The 17,731-nt window shown below is 43.7% G+C and overlaps 1 protein-coding gene across 2 annotated transcripts in view; it reads left to right on the top strand.

The window, feature by feature from the left end:
* Positions 1-17,731, top strand: part of LOC111956542 (serine/threonine-protein kinase N2) — a 50,661-nt gene that overhangs the window by 19,592 nt on the left and 13,338 nt on the right. For both annotated transcript variants that reach the window (XM_023977017.2, XM_023977016.3), the window contains exons 2-7: positions 1,450-1,750; positions 10,916-11,070; positions 13,898-14,027; positions 14,329-14,474; positions 14,907-15,120; positions 16,998-17,183. In XM_023977017.2, coding sequence (XP_023832785.1) covers positions 1,450-1,750; positions 10,916-11,070; positions 13,898-14,027; positions 14,329-14,474; positions 14,907-15,120; positions 16,998-17,183 — 1,132 coding nt within the window. The remainder of the gene's footprint in view (positions 1-1,449; positions 1,751-10,915; positions 11,071-13,897; positions 14,028-14,328; positions 14,475-14,906; positions 15,121-16,997; positions 17,184-17,731) is intronic.

Here is a 17,731-nt window from a genome sequence, read left to right on the forward strand (position 1 = left end):
ATTACAACAGTTTTTAGCTACGTAGTTCCGCTTCTCTTATCATTTCCCCGCACAGCGGACCCGTAAACAATTCAAACACAAAACAACGACATAACCTGTAAGTCTAACTGTCAGTTACACAATTCAACACAAAACAACGACATAACCTGTAAGTCTAACTGGCAGTTACACTCCCACCAATCACCGGTGATTTCTGTGAAAGGGGTCTGCAGGTTTCTTATTCACGCTTCATCCTTAATTATTATAACGTTACCATCCTAACATATACGCTTCAAACTTTATGAACTACACCCGATGACATGAAAACTTAGCTAACACAGCGCGGGATTGCCTTCCCTCCAAAAGTGTGTTGCTACARTAAGGATCCCCGTTACAACAGTTATTAGCTACGTAGTTCCGCTTCTCTTATCATTTCCCCGCACAGCGGACACGTAAACAATTCAAACACAAAACAACGACATAACCTGTAAGTCTAACTGGCAGTTACACTGAATACTCATGTAAATGTGATGTCTGTTTTTTTATTTGTTATACATTTTCACAAAATGTTGAAAAACCTGTTTTTGCTTTGTCGTTATGGAGTATTTTGTGTAGGTTGACGGGGGGGGTCTATTTAATCCATTTAGAAGAAGGCTGTAATGTAACAAAATGTGGAAAAAGTGAAGGGGTCTGAATACTTTCCGAATGCACTTGTAGGTTGACCTTTCATTGTAATTCCATTCAAGAAGACTCACAGAGCTCTAATCCTTCCCCAGTTAAGACTGTCCATAATGATGCAGGTCAAGGCCCATTCTAATGCCCAATTCCAAAACAACTCCAAGCTACTAACCCCTAGTCACTTATGTAGATCTGAAAGGATTGAATAGGTATGGGGCCAGAAGTTTTTCCACCGCCTTTAATTTGGGCTCACAATAGCCTAATTTCCCTAGTCGGATCATGTGGTCAAGAAAAAGTCCAGGCCAGCAATGGTGAACATTTCACCCAGCCTGTCTGGTCACAGAGCTATGACAATATTGCAATGTAATCATCCTATCCAGTCCTTTCATATCACCACGTGTGATTAAGTGGCAAAGGTGGCCCAATGACCTGCGTTCCATCTTTTAGTTCTTGTTAAAATATAATAGATCCTAGCCATTGACTCAGCTGACCAAAAAAACTGTCAGAGGTTTGGTGGGAGTGAGATTGCTCCTAACCACAGATCTAGGGTAAAAAAAWAAATAATATCTGACCCCTTATCAGTGGTTAGGGGCTTACAACCTAACCACTACTTCAAGATGAAGTTCAGCTTCAGGTGGTACTAACCAGAAATGTAGTCTTGATCTCTTGAACAGTCGAGAGACTACATAAATGCAGTCTCAGTCTAGGGCTCCGGTCTTGACTCCATCTATACTACTATTCTCCTTCCAGTGCATCCATTCTAACCCACCTCTCTTCTCTGTTGTCCTCCAGGGTGATGCCAGGGGCCAGCTGGTGTCGGAGCGGCTGGGCCTGGGCCACAATCTGGACCTGTCGGACACCATGGTGCAGCAGAAGCTGGACGAGATCAAGGAGCAGATCCGCCGAGAGATTCGCAAGGAGCTGAAAATCAAGGAGGGCGCGGAGAACCTGCGCAAGGTCACCACAGACAAGAAGAGCCTGGCCTACGTGGACAACATGCTGAAGAAGTCCAACAAGAAGGTGGAGGAGCTCCACCAGGAGCTCCAGGAGCTCAATGCCCACATCGTGGTCAAGGACCCCGATGAACTGCTAGGTATGGCTCTTGTTCACTGGGCATGGGAGGAATTAAGGTTGCAAAACTCTGGAAGCTTTTCCAGGTTTATCAGAAATCCCGGCCAGAGTATTCCTAGTTAGAGGATTTCCTCCCTGCTTATTTTCTCCAGATTCCAGGAATCCTTCAACAGAAATTTCGGAAAAATCTGGGAATTTTGAATGTGAAACTTATTTTTTTGATATGAGGTGTATGGACTGATCTAAATGCCCCCCTCTTCCCCCCTCAGTCTCGTTTCAGTTCACATTGTGTTTAATTACCCTAACAAACTGCTAGGGACTGTATGGTCCACTGATTCATGGTGAGAAGTGAATTGGGTGGAATACAGTACCCAAATTCACTTTAGTTTAGGGCTGGGCGGTATAGTGTCTTTTGCTACAGTATATAGAGGTATTTCAATGTTTGGTTTGGTAAATGTGACATGCTACTCCGCCGTGTGTAGCATCCGTTTTTATAGTTTACTCCGCTATTTGAGTTGTCTATATCCTCTCGCTCTCTCTCCATGAGGCTTTCCACACAGACCAAGCCCCGCGCCGATCAATCAAGGAGCGCAGTTAGTGTTGCTCGACCAGAAGAGCCGCTTGTTCAGTCTGCATGGTCAATGCAGTACATGCAGCATGATGGAAATGATGCAGACAATTACATTGATGGAAACTACAATCTATCTGCAACATTACATCTGATCTACCCCCTATAAAATAAAAACATTTAATAAAAAAGGTAAATCGTTTTAGCCGCTAATGCTAATCGATTGTTAGTAGGCTAGCACGCTAATATATGTACTGATTCAGAGAATCGCAGCTAGTTAAATAAAGCCTGATGCTAGTGATGGTGGAGGCCTAAATCGGCATGTTTTCTGTGGAACATTATATTCTAAATCAAAGAAGAATAGATGAAGCATGAATATGGTAGCTACATAAAGTAGCTAAGAGAACATTGAATGTAGCCAAAGGTTACAGGGTCCCCTAGGAAACGGTGACCAACACTTTGGTTCTTAATAACACCTCCCTGGCTTTATCATTTGTTGTCATGACAAACAACACTGTATTCAAAGTGGCCGTTATTATATTCTAACTATAATCATTATATTTCCATGATTCCTACAGTTCACCCAATTGTTTTGCTCTAAATCGCAAGTCAAATTGCAATTCCAATATTTGGTTAAAAATAAGGCCTCGATTTTTTTTTGTTGCCCATATCCTGCAACGCTATGTGGCAGTGTGGAAATGATCTCAAATGAGTGCAGGAAATGCAGAAATTGAAAAGTATAAAACAATCAGAATGCCCCGTTTGAAAACACTTAGAATGTACTGAATGTGTTGCCACCCTAGGCTCATGCACTATGTATAAAGCAAATTTAGCAAAACATAAAATACCAGCATAACGTCAAATCAAAAAATATAGTAATATGATATTTTGGCAGTATCGCCCAGCCCTACTTCAGCTGTGGTATTTCTTGGTACAAGGACACTCAATACATGATACAGCACATAATTACTCCATTTGACAGCAGCAACACAAGTCCCCACAATGCATGACAAATGCACAGAATACACAAATAGGACCCACACAAAATGAATGCACTCTATTGTGGTGAGTCATCTTCTAGGAGCTGACTGATACATCCCACATTCCTGATTGTGTTATTGCCTCCATTAGTTACTTTCGAGGCTGTTGGAACCTGCTACTGTGAATTTGTGCGCGACAATGTTTTTTTCCCCGTGTTACTGGAACTGGGGAAATTCATTCTTGTGTTGTTACAGTGGATGGGCAGGGAATATCTTCTCAAATTGATAATGGGTAAGAAGGAGAGAAGGAATGGGTTTCTCTGCTGCTATTGCATATTCTACTAGACATTGGAAATTGGGGGGGGGGACCTTTCTCTATGTAATATTAGTCTTAAGTGGGAACAAATTTAGCCTGACTCATTGAACCCTTATCTGATGAGAAAGGGCTTTTGTTAGCTGACTCATGGCCAGTGGAATGTCACAAGGCGTCTTGGAACTAGGAACTGACCTCAGGTCATCTCATCAGCAGCCAAGTTCTGGTTCACGTCTGCTCTTGATAACTGATCAGCTCCCYCTTCACTCCCAACATAACCAGCAGAATTACAAAACATTAAACAGGTCTTGGGTCAGTTGTTAAATGGCACGATGTCACTGTATACATTACATGACCAAAAGGATGTGGACACCTGCTCGTTGTTACATCTCCGTTCAAAATCATGGTCATTAATATGGAGTTGGTCCCCCCTTCTATAATAGCCTCCACTCTTCTGGGAAGGCTTTCCACTAAATGTTGGAACATTGCTGCGGGGACCTGCTTCTATTCAGCCACAATAGCATTATTGAGGTCAGGCACTGATGTTGGATGATTGGGCCTGGCTCGCAGTTGGTGTTCCAATTCATCCCTAAGGTGTTCGATGGGGTTGAGGTCAGGGCTCTGTGCAGACCAGTCAAGGTCTTCCACACCGATCTCGACCAACGATTTCTGTATGGACCTCGCTTTGTGCACGGGGGCATTGTCATGCTGGAGGAAATGACCTTCCACAAAGTTGAAAGCACAGAATCGTCTAGAATGTCATTGTATGCTGTAGCGTTAAGATTTCCCTTCACTGGAACTAAGTGGCCTACCCAGAACCATGAAAAACCCAGACCATTATTCCTCCTCCACCTAACTTTACATTTGCCACTATGCATTGGGGCAGGTAGTGCTCCCCTGCCATCCGCCAAATCCGCCAAACGATTTGTCCGTCAGACTGCCAGATAGTGAAGTGTGATTCATCACTCCAGAGAATGCGTTTCCACTGCTCCAGAGTCCAATGGCGGTGAGCTTTACGCTACTCCAGCCGACGCTTGGCATTGCGCATGTTGATCTTAGGCTTGTGTGCGGCTGCTCGGCCATGGAAACGCATTTCATGAAGCTCCCGACGAACAGTTCTTGTGCTGACGTTGCTTCCAGAATCAGTTTGGAACTTGATAGTGAGTGTTGTAACCGAGGACAGACGGTTTTTACGCGCTTCAGCACTCGGCGGTCCCATTCTGTGAGCTTGTGTGGCCTACCACTTCGTGGTTGAGCCATTGTTGCTCCTTAACGTTTCCACTTCACAATAACAGCACTTACAGTTGACCGTGGCAGCTCTAGCAGGGCAGAAATTTGATGAACTGATTTGTTGGAAAGGTGGCATCCTATGACGGTGCCACGTTGAAAGTCACTGAGCTCTTCAGTAAGGCCATTCTACTGTCAGTGTTTGTCTATGGAGATTGCATGGCTGTATGCTCAATTTTATACACCTGTCAGCAACAGGTGTGGCTGAAATCGCCGAATCCGCTAATTTGAAGGGGTGTCCACATACTTTTGTGTATATATAGTGTATGTCGRGGGCTCCCCTATCTGTGGCTGACCTGGGATCAGGCATTTGTCTTGGGGAGTGTTCCCCTGTCAGCGCTCCAGGAGKGACATCACCCTGCTTGCTATTCAGTGACTCAGCACTTGTCGGCCGGCCCAGCGTGGGCTGTGGAGAGGAGGAGGCCGTTGACTGGTCCTGACCCTCGACCAAACCCCACTCCTCTGGAGGGAAGCCCTGGTTCACAGGCACACGCGTGGATACACACTCAGATGCACACGAGATGCGCGCACACACAGATGATCAAATGTCAGTCTGGACTGCAATGGTGACTGCAATACATTCTATACACACACACACACACACACACACAACATGGCTGAGTATCCACCATCTATATTTGCATCTGCTGACATTCCGTCTATCTGATGCTGAACACAGTTCAGTCACATTGTCTGAGGAACCTCGTAATCATTCTCATTTGCGTCAGACTTTATGTCTGGTGTTGCCTAGAGCAACCTGATGTACTCTTCTTTCATCTCCCCTATTTAAAGCAACCACAGAGATTCACTGCCAGCTTAATGGATGATTAAATGAATCATTAGGCTGTGTTTGAATGAATCTGCGACCCCTGAGGCGTTTTAAAGATTCTGCAGAGACCCCAATGTTTAACAGGATGCGTTTCTCATTAAGGTGTTGTGTGATAATTGAATGCTAACTGGTTAGTGCTGTTGACTGGGTATAGGCYTAGAGCTTGTCAGCTGTGGTGCCATTTCAATGTAGCGTTGCAGGGGGGATGTGATGCTATGGGGTCAAGTCAATTCCACTTTCTAAGCTTTTAATTGGACCTGTTATTGCTCATTTTTTATTTTACCAGAAATATGAAATTTAGCCCTCAAACTGTCACGAGCCAACAGTAAGAGCCAAGAAAAGCCAGTCGGGCAGGTTTTTTCCCCACGTGTGTGATGAAGTGAGTGTTCACTCGGCTCTCTTCGGGGTATAGAGGAGGTGTTCCGCTCAGCAGCCATTCGAGCCCAGGCACGAAAAGCAGTGAGCTCATGCCTCAGCACCGCAGCTTGACTGAAATTATACACTTTTGTTTTTGTGAGTGAGTGGGTTGCACACAGCTGGAGACCCAACAGCTCCTTGGGCAGGAGGAGAGCATGGAGCTCCTGGGTGGTGTTAATTTGGGTTCACCGTAGCAAAACACTGACAAAAACACGGAGGGACTACCTGAAGTCGTCCAGCACGAAACGCTTCATTTTCCGTAGCAATTTTCTTCTGTTTTGTGCCTAATGAACAGACCCCGACTTTAACTGCTCTCACAACTGTGGCGAAACACCATGAGCGACATCGGGGGCATTGAGCAAAAAGGGCCTCTCAGTYATACCATAAACAGGCATGTCGTATTTGCATGTACAGTACCGTCACATGTAGTTTTCAGCAAGTTCAATCTTGTTTTACTACGGAGACTGCCACGGCGGGTTCCCCTAACTTCTGTACAGTTCGAAACAAATCCCAATGCTTTAAGGCATTTTGTCACTTCCTCATATTAGGGGTGGGCAACTCCAGTCGTTGGGGGCCGGAGTGGTGTCACTTTTTTCCCCCATCCTTAGAAAACGCAGCTGATTAAACTGCATTTTGTCACTTCCTCATATTAGGGGTGGGCAACTCCAGTCGTTGGGGGCCGGAGTGGTGTCACTTTTTCCCCCATCCTTAGAAAACGCAGCTGATTAAACTAATTGATTTCATGATTAGTTGATTATTGTTTGTTAGCTGGAGCAAAAGTGACACCAATCAGGCCCATCACCTGAAAGTATAAAAACAAGAATTTATCTCCAATAGTTTTCATACCAACAGGCCTTCTGTTTTTACACAAATTGAAATCCCTAGCTTGAAAGCGACTGTTTTTCTGGAAGCTGTGCAGCGCAATGTTCCCTATATTTTCCCCCACGTGGGTCCAGCTCCCTAGCAATTAGAGTTCCAGCCAATGAGCTTCACCCCCTCACCATTTGAGTGACAGCTATTAAGATTCACACACAGCAGAGCGAGAGAGAGAGAGCAATGATGTGGTGCACATACAGTACCTGCGCATAGTGTCATGACTGACCACGAGTTTCTAAATTGGTCCGATTCAGTTTTGCAATTAATAACTTAAATCAGACCCCCTCTCACCTGTAGAGGGGGAAGGAAAGAACTAGTGGGGATTAACAACTCATGTCTTGTTGTAAATCAAGGGAGAAGATCCAGGCCTGCGCTCTCCAAATTCACCAAAGGAATGTGCTATGTCTCAACAGACCTTTTTCCCGCTGAAACTCTTAACACGTTTAAAAGCAAATACTGGAACAATATTTCTAACATAGAACGTGGGGAATGGTCAGAGGCGATCTATAGAACACTAATGTAATTTTGTTTATTTTGKGACGTCATAAAAAAAAAATGAAGTAAATACTGTAACTTGGAAAGTATACCCACTGCATATATTTTACGATGCGTTGTGCATGTAAAATAAAACATTATGAACGTGTTTTTGTTAAGAGAGGGATGTGATTTGAGAAGTTATAAGAGATAGTTGTTTTCCATGACTTTGCACAGTGAGTAATCACCGCCCCTGAGTGTGATCAGGGAGCGTGCCAGCCTGCCGGAACGCCACTCTCGAGCAAACTGTATAAATGATGGGTTAAGAAAAAAGCACATTGGACCAGAAAAGCGTGAAGCTGCAGCTGCGCGTTTAAAATGGTTTGAACTTTAAATCGCAACACGAGGTGGAGACTATAAACTCACCTCCCGTACAATCACTGGTACGGCTGATTAGCTGTCTTAAGTAAGTTATCTTCTAAATCGAATTTTAGTAGGACCATCCTGTTACTCTGCTCAAACCATCGTATTACGCTACTCTCATCAACCCATCGGGGAAACATCGATACGGCTGTCTAGCCTATCTACAAAGAAGCATCTTCAAGAGTGACTGGAAGGAAAATCAACTCTGTTCAGGAATACACGACAAGTCACTGGATACCGGACAACTACGAGGAAGGACAACAGTAGAAGAGTTGTTAGAACCATTTCAGACAATCGGATCCTTACAAACGTGCCTCAAAAAGGCCCAACCCCCTTTCCAAGGCTGCCCCGGTCACCGAGAGATCCCTGGCGAACAAAGGCATTTCACGTAAATACATTCATGATTTCTTGCTCTAAGCGGGCGGTGGTTTGTGTGCAAAGTATATGGTTATTGTAGGTGAAAGTAGTTTCTGAATGTGGCAATGTTGGCAAAGTGTCTCTGTTCCTCTCTCTCCCTCTCCATCTCTTCTTTAACAAGCATCCATGCTGTTGTCATTCCGCTAGGGACCTGTTTTCAGCATATTACGTCTCCAGTCAATAATCGGTGCAGTGTGTATGTTTATCCTGTGTACCCATTTAATTAGCTCGTAAATAAATAAACGAATTTGTGTAGTACTGAATCATAAGTAAGGCTCAGGTTTTTGCAGATGCAAGGTTATGACGGTTCAGAATGATGATATGATACGAGGTGTGATTAATAWGTTGACAGTTTATAGATGTGATAGGTAAAGACCTTTTTTAGAGTTTAATTCGGGAGATGGTAACTCTTTAAAGAACGCTCTCAAGGTGCCCCAGATCCTAATGAGTTAATTGTTACATGATTAATTTAATAGGGTAACAACTAAACATAGTTAATTAGATAAATAACAGTCTTGAGATTAATGTTAAAGTCAAGTCACGCCATTTTCGGGGACCACTTTTGGCTCGTTACCACTATTTTCAGAATTACTGGCTAAAAGGAGTGATCACCGATATCCAATATTTTCCTTGCCAAAAAACCTGATACCGATAACTGATATAAAAAAATGTTGTGGCCTTTTAAGCATTCTAGTACAGTTAAATAGTTAACACACACACAGAGGCAGCGGTCTAAGGCACTGCTTCTCAGTGCAAGAGGCGTCACTACAGTCCCTGGTTCGAATCCAGGCTGTATCACATCCGGCCGTGATTGGGAGTCCCATAGGGCAGTGCACAATTGGCCCAGCGTCGTCCGGGTTTGGCCGGGGTAGGCCATCATTGTAAATGAGAATTTGTTCTTAACAGACTTGCCTAGTTAAATAAAGGTTACACACCACACTGACCAAAAAGTTATTTTGTTGGCATTTAAGTATGTCCCCATTACCAGTAAAACATAATCAAAACCTATTTCTTTCACTTACTTGCTGTGCTGTTTTGTTGTTCATTTGTTCTGTCGTTTCATTCTCAACCATGATTTCTATGGAACGCCGTTTGGGTCTTTGCCACTATTTGACGTGTCAAATAAGCTTGTTGACCAATCAGGACCTGAATATGACTGCACATCACATAATAAATTAATGCGTTAAAAAAAAAAAATGCCGTTATTACGCGTTGATTACACTATCACTCGTATTTCATATGTCACAACGATTCATCGATATGTATGCTGGTAAGTGGTCTCGCGCACCTACAGTGCTGGTCATAAAATAAAGCTAGATAGCTCATGGATGCAATCAATGTTCTTCCCCAAAAACATAGCAAAACGACATCATCCGTTTCAGTAGCTATCGTTAGCTAGCTAACTATATATCTCGGTGTCATCTAAAATAACCCTAATTTATAAGACAGTTCTTATTTGATTAATGGTGGTCGGACCATCTATGACCCGGGTTAGGTCGAGCATCACTAGTCAGATGAAGCTAGCTGGCTACTTATAACATTGGCTTCGGGCAACAGGGTTAAGTAGCTGGCTAGCTATTTATTTTCATGAACTGAAGTTCAATTTCAATAGGGGAACAACAAGTGGCTACCTAGCTAATACTTACTCACAAGGATTCCTAAATCATTGCTAAGAATAATGAAAATGACTCTAGTTTCTACTGGTCATTGTTTTCAGGCTGGTTGTATTGGTGCTAGCTAGGGACCAAGCTAAAGCTAGCTAGCTACCCCAGAAGTTGCGGTCGAACAAATAATGCTTTATTACCAACGCGGTATTGTAAACACATCGTTTGTGGACGGTGTTTGCTTGTTTGCAGACTTTTTTGTACCGCTTTGACAGTGCTACTGATAGTAGTGGTGGCACGTGGCTTGCACGTGCAAATTCAGAACACACAACATTCTCATAGAACTGTGTTATTTGACATGTCAAATTAAAAGCTTATTTAACATGTCAAATAGTGTTATTTGACGTGTATCTTTTTTGACACGCAAAGACCCAAACGGCGTTCCATAGTATGTCGTGAAGCTAATAGCAGTGACTCTATTACTGTGTAACTCTGGTAGGGCAACATCTGAACGATAGCGCACTTGGTAACGTTAGTGTGTACCGGTGCTCGACCAGTCGCGAAAGCCAACCACACCCACGACAGAGAACGGTTGATTGTCAAGGGCAATGAATTCCATTATCTGAAAGTTTCTTATTCTTTCAAATGACTGCTCAACTTGTTGACTGTTTGATCCACACTGCAGACATTGTGGGCTAGGTTAGGAATGCTGTGTTGCACGTGTAGCGCAACATTTTACGTGGCGTCATTACTTCATGTAACTACGTTATATAGGTATGCACGTCAGCTTTGACATTGGTTTTTCACATCGGCATTAAACAAGACACCGGGCCGATACCGATGTTGGCATTTTTAGCTAATATCGTCTAACTCCGATATGTTCACCGATATGTCGTGCATCCCTTGCTAAAAGTATACAAAAGTATCAGAGAATCACTTTTTAAAGTTTTAATAGCCCAGCTTCATATCTTCCCTTCTGATCTTCTACCTTGTTTTTAGAGTGCCCTTTGACCCCGGACACCCCTGCCAGTGAGATAAGGATGTGCACCAGCAGCAGCCGCCTGGCCGCCCTGAAGAAGCAGAACGACATTGAGCTAAAGGTCAAGCAGGGGGCGGAGAACATGATCCAGATGTACTCCAATGGCTCCTCCAAGGTACGACCTCTAACCTTTTGACTTTCACAAAGTCATTTTCAGTAGTGAACTCAGGGGACATGTTCATTAGGGCTCTCAATTTTTTWTWTTTTTTATGAGTGTGTCTTATTGGTCAAGTGCAGCTAGTCCCTCCCTGCAGTCTCTTGTTCACTTGACCATTCTTGTAAATAATCAGGTAGGGTTTTTCCAAAGCTTAAGAGACCACAAAAGCCATTATTCAAAATGTTGAGCTCAGTTGCCACCATTGTAAATATGCAGGAATGCAAACTCGTCACTTTTCAGCGATGTTAGCCATTTTGATCCCAAAATAGGCCATTGTGTAGGTCTGTAAACAGAAAAACTTTGGGGTGTGGAGGTCTGACGAAGAGTGTATCTCCCATTGAGCTATAAAAGAGAGGCGCGAACAGATTGTTTCCCTGTGTAATCACTACTTCCTCTCTTGAAATGAATGACTGAGCACAGAATGCATCCCAACACGTCCTACAAATATAATATCAGAGTTCAGAGTGTAATGCCAGATACAGTGCCTTTTAGAATGTATTCACACCCCTTGACTTTTTCCACATTTTGTTATGTTACAAAGTGGGATTTAATTGTCATTTTTTTTGTCAACGATGTACACCAAATATGTCAAAGTGGAAGAAATTATATATTTTTTGTATTAATGGAAAATATAACACTATCTTGATTTAGATAAGTATTCAACCCCCCTGAGTCAATACATGTTAGAATCACCTTTGGCAGCGATTACAGCTGCGAGTCTTCCTGGGTAAGACTCTCAGAACTTTGCACACCTGGATTGTACAATATTTGCTCATTTATCCTCAAATTGTCAATTTCTGTCAAGTTGATTGTTCATCATTGCTAGACATTTTTTTCAAATCTTGCCATAGATTTTCAAGCCAATTTTAGTCAAAACTGTAACTAGGCCACCCAGGAATGTGTTTTAGGTTATTCTCTTGCTGAAAGGTGAATTAGTCTCCCAGTATCTGTTGGAATGCAGACTGCCTGTGCTTAGCTCTATTTGGTTTCTTTTTAACCTAAAAAATAAAATATCATGATGCAGCCACCAACATTCTTAAAAATATAAAGAGTGGTGCTCAGTGACGTGTTGTGTTTGCTCCAAACATAATGCTTTGTATTCTCTCTGTCTCTCCCTCACATATATTTATTTATGTAGCCAACCCTTATGCTGAGGGAGACTACCTAGTTAGTTACCACCAACCCTGCACAAACCCGTGGCTAACTCTGCTGCTGTACGTTGACTTTCTGGTTGTTCTGCCCTCTCGACCTCATTCACTGCTGCCCAAACCTTTTTTTTGCCACTGTTTCGGAAGTAGTTCAGAATATCCAGACTCTGACTGAGTGACACGCGTTTTGCTGAGTGATGACAGTGACATCTAACCGGTGCTGTAGGATTGGGAAAAGGGGTCAAGGGATGTGAGCGGTCCAGTGCATTGGGAATCTCGACCAGTCACAACAGGCACTACGTCACTCCAGGGGCTTCTTGCAGTGCCTACTGCCTAGCGCAGTATATAGATTTTTTTTTTTATCATTAAAATGTCAGTATATATTTTTATACTGCAAAGCGCAAGTGTTGTGTGGTTATGGAAACTCATATTAGACCTGGAAGCCCAGGTCCAATGATGCCACTGGGCCCGCTGGCCACCCCCTTTTGTAGGCCCGCCGATCAATTTCACCCCAAAACATTGTATAAAAAAATAAGTACTCAGTCCGAGTCTCAACTTACAGTTGAGAGATTTAGAATAGTACAATACACAAGGTGCATTTTTTGAAATTTGGTTGTGCATCAGCAGTTTCTCTGGTTATGCGTCACTGACAGTCACTCAGTTGGCCCATGTCAGTTAAAACATTTTTGATCGCTAAGTTAGTCTAGCCAGCTATCTAACATATGTCAGAATTACAGGAAATKAGTTATACAATTGCAAAATCCTCTCTCCGCCACATGGAAAAATGTGTAGAATTGCACCAAACTTGCTTTAAAACTGCAACATTTTCTCTATGTCCATGGCAAAATGTGTAGAATTGCAGGAAATTAACTTTAAAACTTTACTTTCAATTAGGGCCCTCAAAAGGGCAGGCTCTGACTGTTTGTGTGGGTATGGATGTGGGTACGCAGACCCGCGAGCCACTGCGGCCCCTCATGATGATTTGAGATGTTTTTGTTGTGGCCCTCACCCCCATCAAAGTTCCAAATCCCTAAAGTTTAGAATTTTGGCGACCCCAGTGCTGAAATCAGCCATAGCTGACCCTGTGTGAGCTAACCGCTGTATAATAAGGTGTGGAATGTTGGCGACCCCCGGTCAGTGGTCCCCTGCCGGAGCGCTTGTAGAGATTGGCACCATCCTGTGGGAAATAGCAGTGCCTGATGTCAGCCAGGAAATGCCTGTCAGACGGAAGCCTTTCCTGCCCGCTACACCGGCATAGCATGCGCCGCCGCCAGAGGAATTCTGGGTGGAGTTGACTAGTTTACTCCACGGACCAGTGTGTGCATGCTTCGAAGGTCACTGATAACACAATGACATTCTACTTTAATCTGTAGTGAATAACTTTTTCCATCCGCACTGTGAAAAATGTTGCTCCAATTAAGGTCGTGATTTGAAGAGAAATGGGTTACTTTTGTAGATGTGGAATTTAGGTCAGGTGTGTTGTTATTTTTTTCATGTTTTCCCATAAAGCTGTTTGAATCAGATACTATTGAACATCACACTGTACAGTTACCCTATATGCTAGATGTGGACTGTTAGCCTGTATGCTAGATGTGTATACCTATTAGTGATAGTGTGTGTTTAAATTTTTCTAACAGGACCGGAAATTGTTAGCGACTGCTCAACAGATGCTCCAGGACAGCAAAACAAAGATCGAGTTCATCAGGATGCAGATCCTCAAAGGCAGCCAGGCCAGCGAGTTGAGCTTTGACAACAACGACGTCATGGGTGAGAGACACACACACACACACACACACACACACACACACACACACACACACACACACCTGCCTGTGACTCATTGAGTCCGTGGCCTCTCCTGTCCTGTGTAATCCCCTTTGACGCATATGGACACACACACAGTGTGTATTTGAGAACGACTACATTGCAGTCGAACTAGGCAGAATTGCAGATCTACAAATGACCTTCCATCCGAAAGAACTATTCATTATGTGATCAAGATGAGCGATTCTGCTGAAATGGATCGCCGAAAATGTGCTGATAGACTAACAAGGTCCTCTTTCTCCAGCCAAGCCCATCATCAGCCCGTTGGACCTACGGGTGGAGGAGCTGTGTCACCACGCCAGGATAGAGTCAGCCGTGGCCGAGGGTGCCAAGAATGTCATGAAGCTCCTGGGCTCTGGCAAGGTCACAGAGAAGAGGGCACACTCAGAGGTACAGGCCAAAGCCATACTTGAGTAAGAGTGCTGATCTAGGATCCCCCCCCCCCCCCCCGTCTATATAATTATGATCTTAAAGGCTAAACTGATCCTAGGTCAACACTCCTACCCTGACCCCAAGAACAATTAGACCAAAAAAGGTATTCTAAAGCTATTGCTAAACTGTTAGACAACTCACTGCTCAACAAACGTATACCCAAAATGGGAGCAAACACTTTTAAATGGCTGGGATGAACTCAAGGATTAAAAATACATTTTCTGTTTGTTAATGTGTTTTTCCTGGATCATGCTCTGTAAAAACAAGTATGGGAGCAAACACATTTTTTTACTGAAAAAAAGTGTACCTGCACCGTTTCAGAGCTTTCACCCATTTTGTGCCTACTGAAGATTATCCTGTTTTTACCTTTGACCTTGCCGTTCTCCCCAGGCCCAGGCCCGCTTCAACGAGTCCAGTCAGAAGCTGGACCTGCTCAAGTACTCCCTGGAGGAGAGGCTGAGCGAGCTGCCCAAAAACCACCCTCGCAGCAGCAGCATAGTGGAGGAGCTGTCCCTTATGGCCTCGCCCACCCTCAGCCCGCGCTCCAGCATCATCTCCACCCAGAACCAGTACAGTACCGTGGCCAAGCCCGCCGCGCTCACAGGTAACGGGCCGATATCCCACAGCAGTGGTTACCATTTTCAAGCTGTAAACCTCTCTGAATTTAGGGCTGAATGTTAACTTGGGATATGCGTGCTTAATTTGACGATAGTGTTGATCATGTATTAATGTCAATGGAAGATTTGTGCAAAAAACTTGAGTTGTTCAAGTTCAAGCGTTTTACATACTGGCATCTGGATTTCTGTCTTTAAAAAAGTATGCCGTTACCAATATATCAAGACAGCAGACCTGCCAACCTGCACGCATTTTGCGTACCATGATACGCAATTTGAGGTCAAAGCACGCTGGTACGAAAAACGACCCTAAAATCGGCAAAAATAGGCTTCTAGTTGGCACGTTGTGGTTTTGAAGTTGGCGCTGAGCCAATCAGAGGACTTGACTTGGGAACAGGAGAAAACATCTCTAGCTCTCCACTCCGGACCAACCCCCGTAGTTGTTGTCCTATCAACGATGGTGGATAAATGAAGATAGTTCACTCAGGGTGTTTATTGTTGGAAAAATAATATGTGCCTGTTTACTTAAGGGGGTGGCTCTCCCATAGACATTAATGCAATAGCAGCTGGGTCTGGTCAAGTTAGTTTCATTCCTCTTCTATCTCTGGAACTATTTTCCTCCCTTGAGCTGGTTGGCAGCTCTCTACTTCGTCCGTTGATACCACTGATGTGTGAGGAAAAAGGGGGTAGGGAAAGTGGACAACAAACTGTTTGCCAAATACATTTTCCAAAGTTGTATGCGATTGTCAAGCACATAACCACTATTATTTCATAGTTCGCTCCTTAGCTAAGGTGTCATTACAATGAAGGTAGTTAGCTACAGCGATGTTTAGTCAACTAAGCAAGGACACTTTCTTGCCCGCACATCCTTTGATCGCCTCAACTGTAGTAGGCGCAAGCGCCTTGGCGAGCAAGGAAACGCGCGATGGTGAGGAAGTTCAGTGCGCATTGCTGCGTAGATGAAACCAACATGGCAGAGAGAGCTGTTCCACTAATACCATCCTTCACAGAAAGTTATGTTAGGCTGTTTTAAAGATTAGTAGGCCTATGTTAATTAATCCATTCTTAATCTGTCCTCTAGATGTAGTTTGATGTCAACAGTAGGCTGCTAACGATGTGATAGTAGTCAGTTCACCAATGATGACGAGGCATGTTGAATGAATGGCAGCCTAGTAGTCAGACCTAACTTGATGGATGAGGTCAGAGATGGATCTCATATAGGCCTAGTCCAGTTGTTTCATATTCCAAATAGCCTACTGTTAGACGACTACATTGCATCCAGTAATTTTCTCCCCAAACACAATTTCAGCAGCCAGTTTACATTTTCACTAGACTATCCACATAAAGACACCTAGCCATTAGAATAATAATTTCCCTGAAATGTAACCCCCAAAAAATGTGAGTGTCATTGATACCACCTCAATTTAATTTAGGCTCAAACACAAGACTTCTGTGTTGGCTAAATTGTTTGATATAATTTAAGGGTTGACTAACCCCCTCCGGACCTTTCCTTTACCTAACCTTAGGCCTACATCAGCACCACCTTGTTAAAAAATCCTAGGCAGAGCCCTGTTTGTCCATTTAAACGTGTTTCTAGTTAGCTACTGAAAAGCAGCCAATTACCAAGTACCCATAAGTCTATAGTCTACCATTTCTACTGAGGCAGTCTGCTAACATCATTATCGGGTTAAAAAAGGTGTGTTTGCCTATGATTTGAGCAGTGTGGGTGTCGCACGCACGCCGTCATGGGTGCCGCTGCCTCGCTGAAGTGGTACTCATAAAAATGACCATAAATTGGTAGGTCTCGGTCAGTATTTCTGTAGTACTGTGTTTTGCCCATCCTCTCCAAATCTCTCGTCTTCCCCAGGCACATTAGACGTCAGACTCATGGGCTGCCAGGACCTGCTTGAGAACGTTCCAGGTCGTTCAAAAGCCGGTTCCGTGCCACTGCCTGGCTGGAGCCCCAGCGAGACCCGCTCCTCCTTCATGAGCCGGGGGAACCGCAACCGAGGCGCCAGTGCACGGAACCTCTCCAAGAGTGAAGATCTCTCTTGTGAGTCTCCGAACACCAGCAGTCTCTCCTACTATCAGCCCTCGATCAATAAGTGACTCAATTTATGTGTTTTTTTATCACCATCTGAAATCCAGGGATTTACAATGTTACAATATTTATACATATACTGAACAAAAAATGCAAAGTGTTGGTCTCATGTTTCATGAGCTGAAATAAAAGCTCTCCTAAATGTTCCATACGCACAAAAAGCCTATTTCTCTAAAATGTTGTGAATAAATATGTTTACATCCCTGTTAGTGAGCATTTCTCCTTTGCCAAGACAATCAATCCACCTGACAGGTGTGGCATATGAAGAAGCTGATTAAACAGCATAATCATTACACAGGTGTACATTGTGCTGTGGACAATGAAAGGCCACTCTTGAAAATGTCCAGTTTTGTCACACAACACAATGCCACAGATGCCTCAAGTTTTTAGGGAGGAGGCAATTGGTATGCTGAATGCAGGAATGTTGCCAGATAATTAAATGTTCATTTCTCTACCATAAGCCGCCTCCAATGCCATTTTAGAGAATTTGGCAGTGTGGC

Source organism: Salvelinus sp. IW2-2015, linkage group LG32, assembly GCF_002910315.2.
Source record: "Salvelinus sp. IW2-2015 linkage group LG32, ASM291031v2, whole genome shotgun sequence".
Lineage (NCBI taxonomy): Eukaryota > Metazoa > Chordata > Actinopteri > Salmoniformes > Salmonidae > Salvelinus > Salvelinus sp. IW2-2015.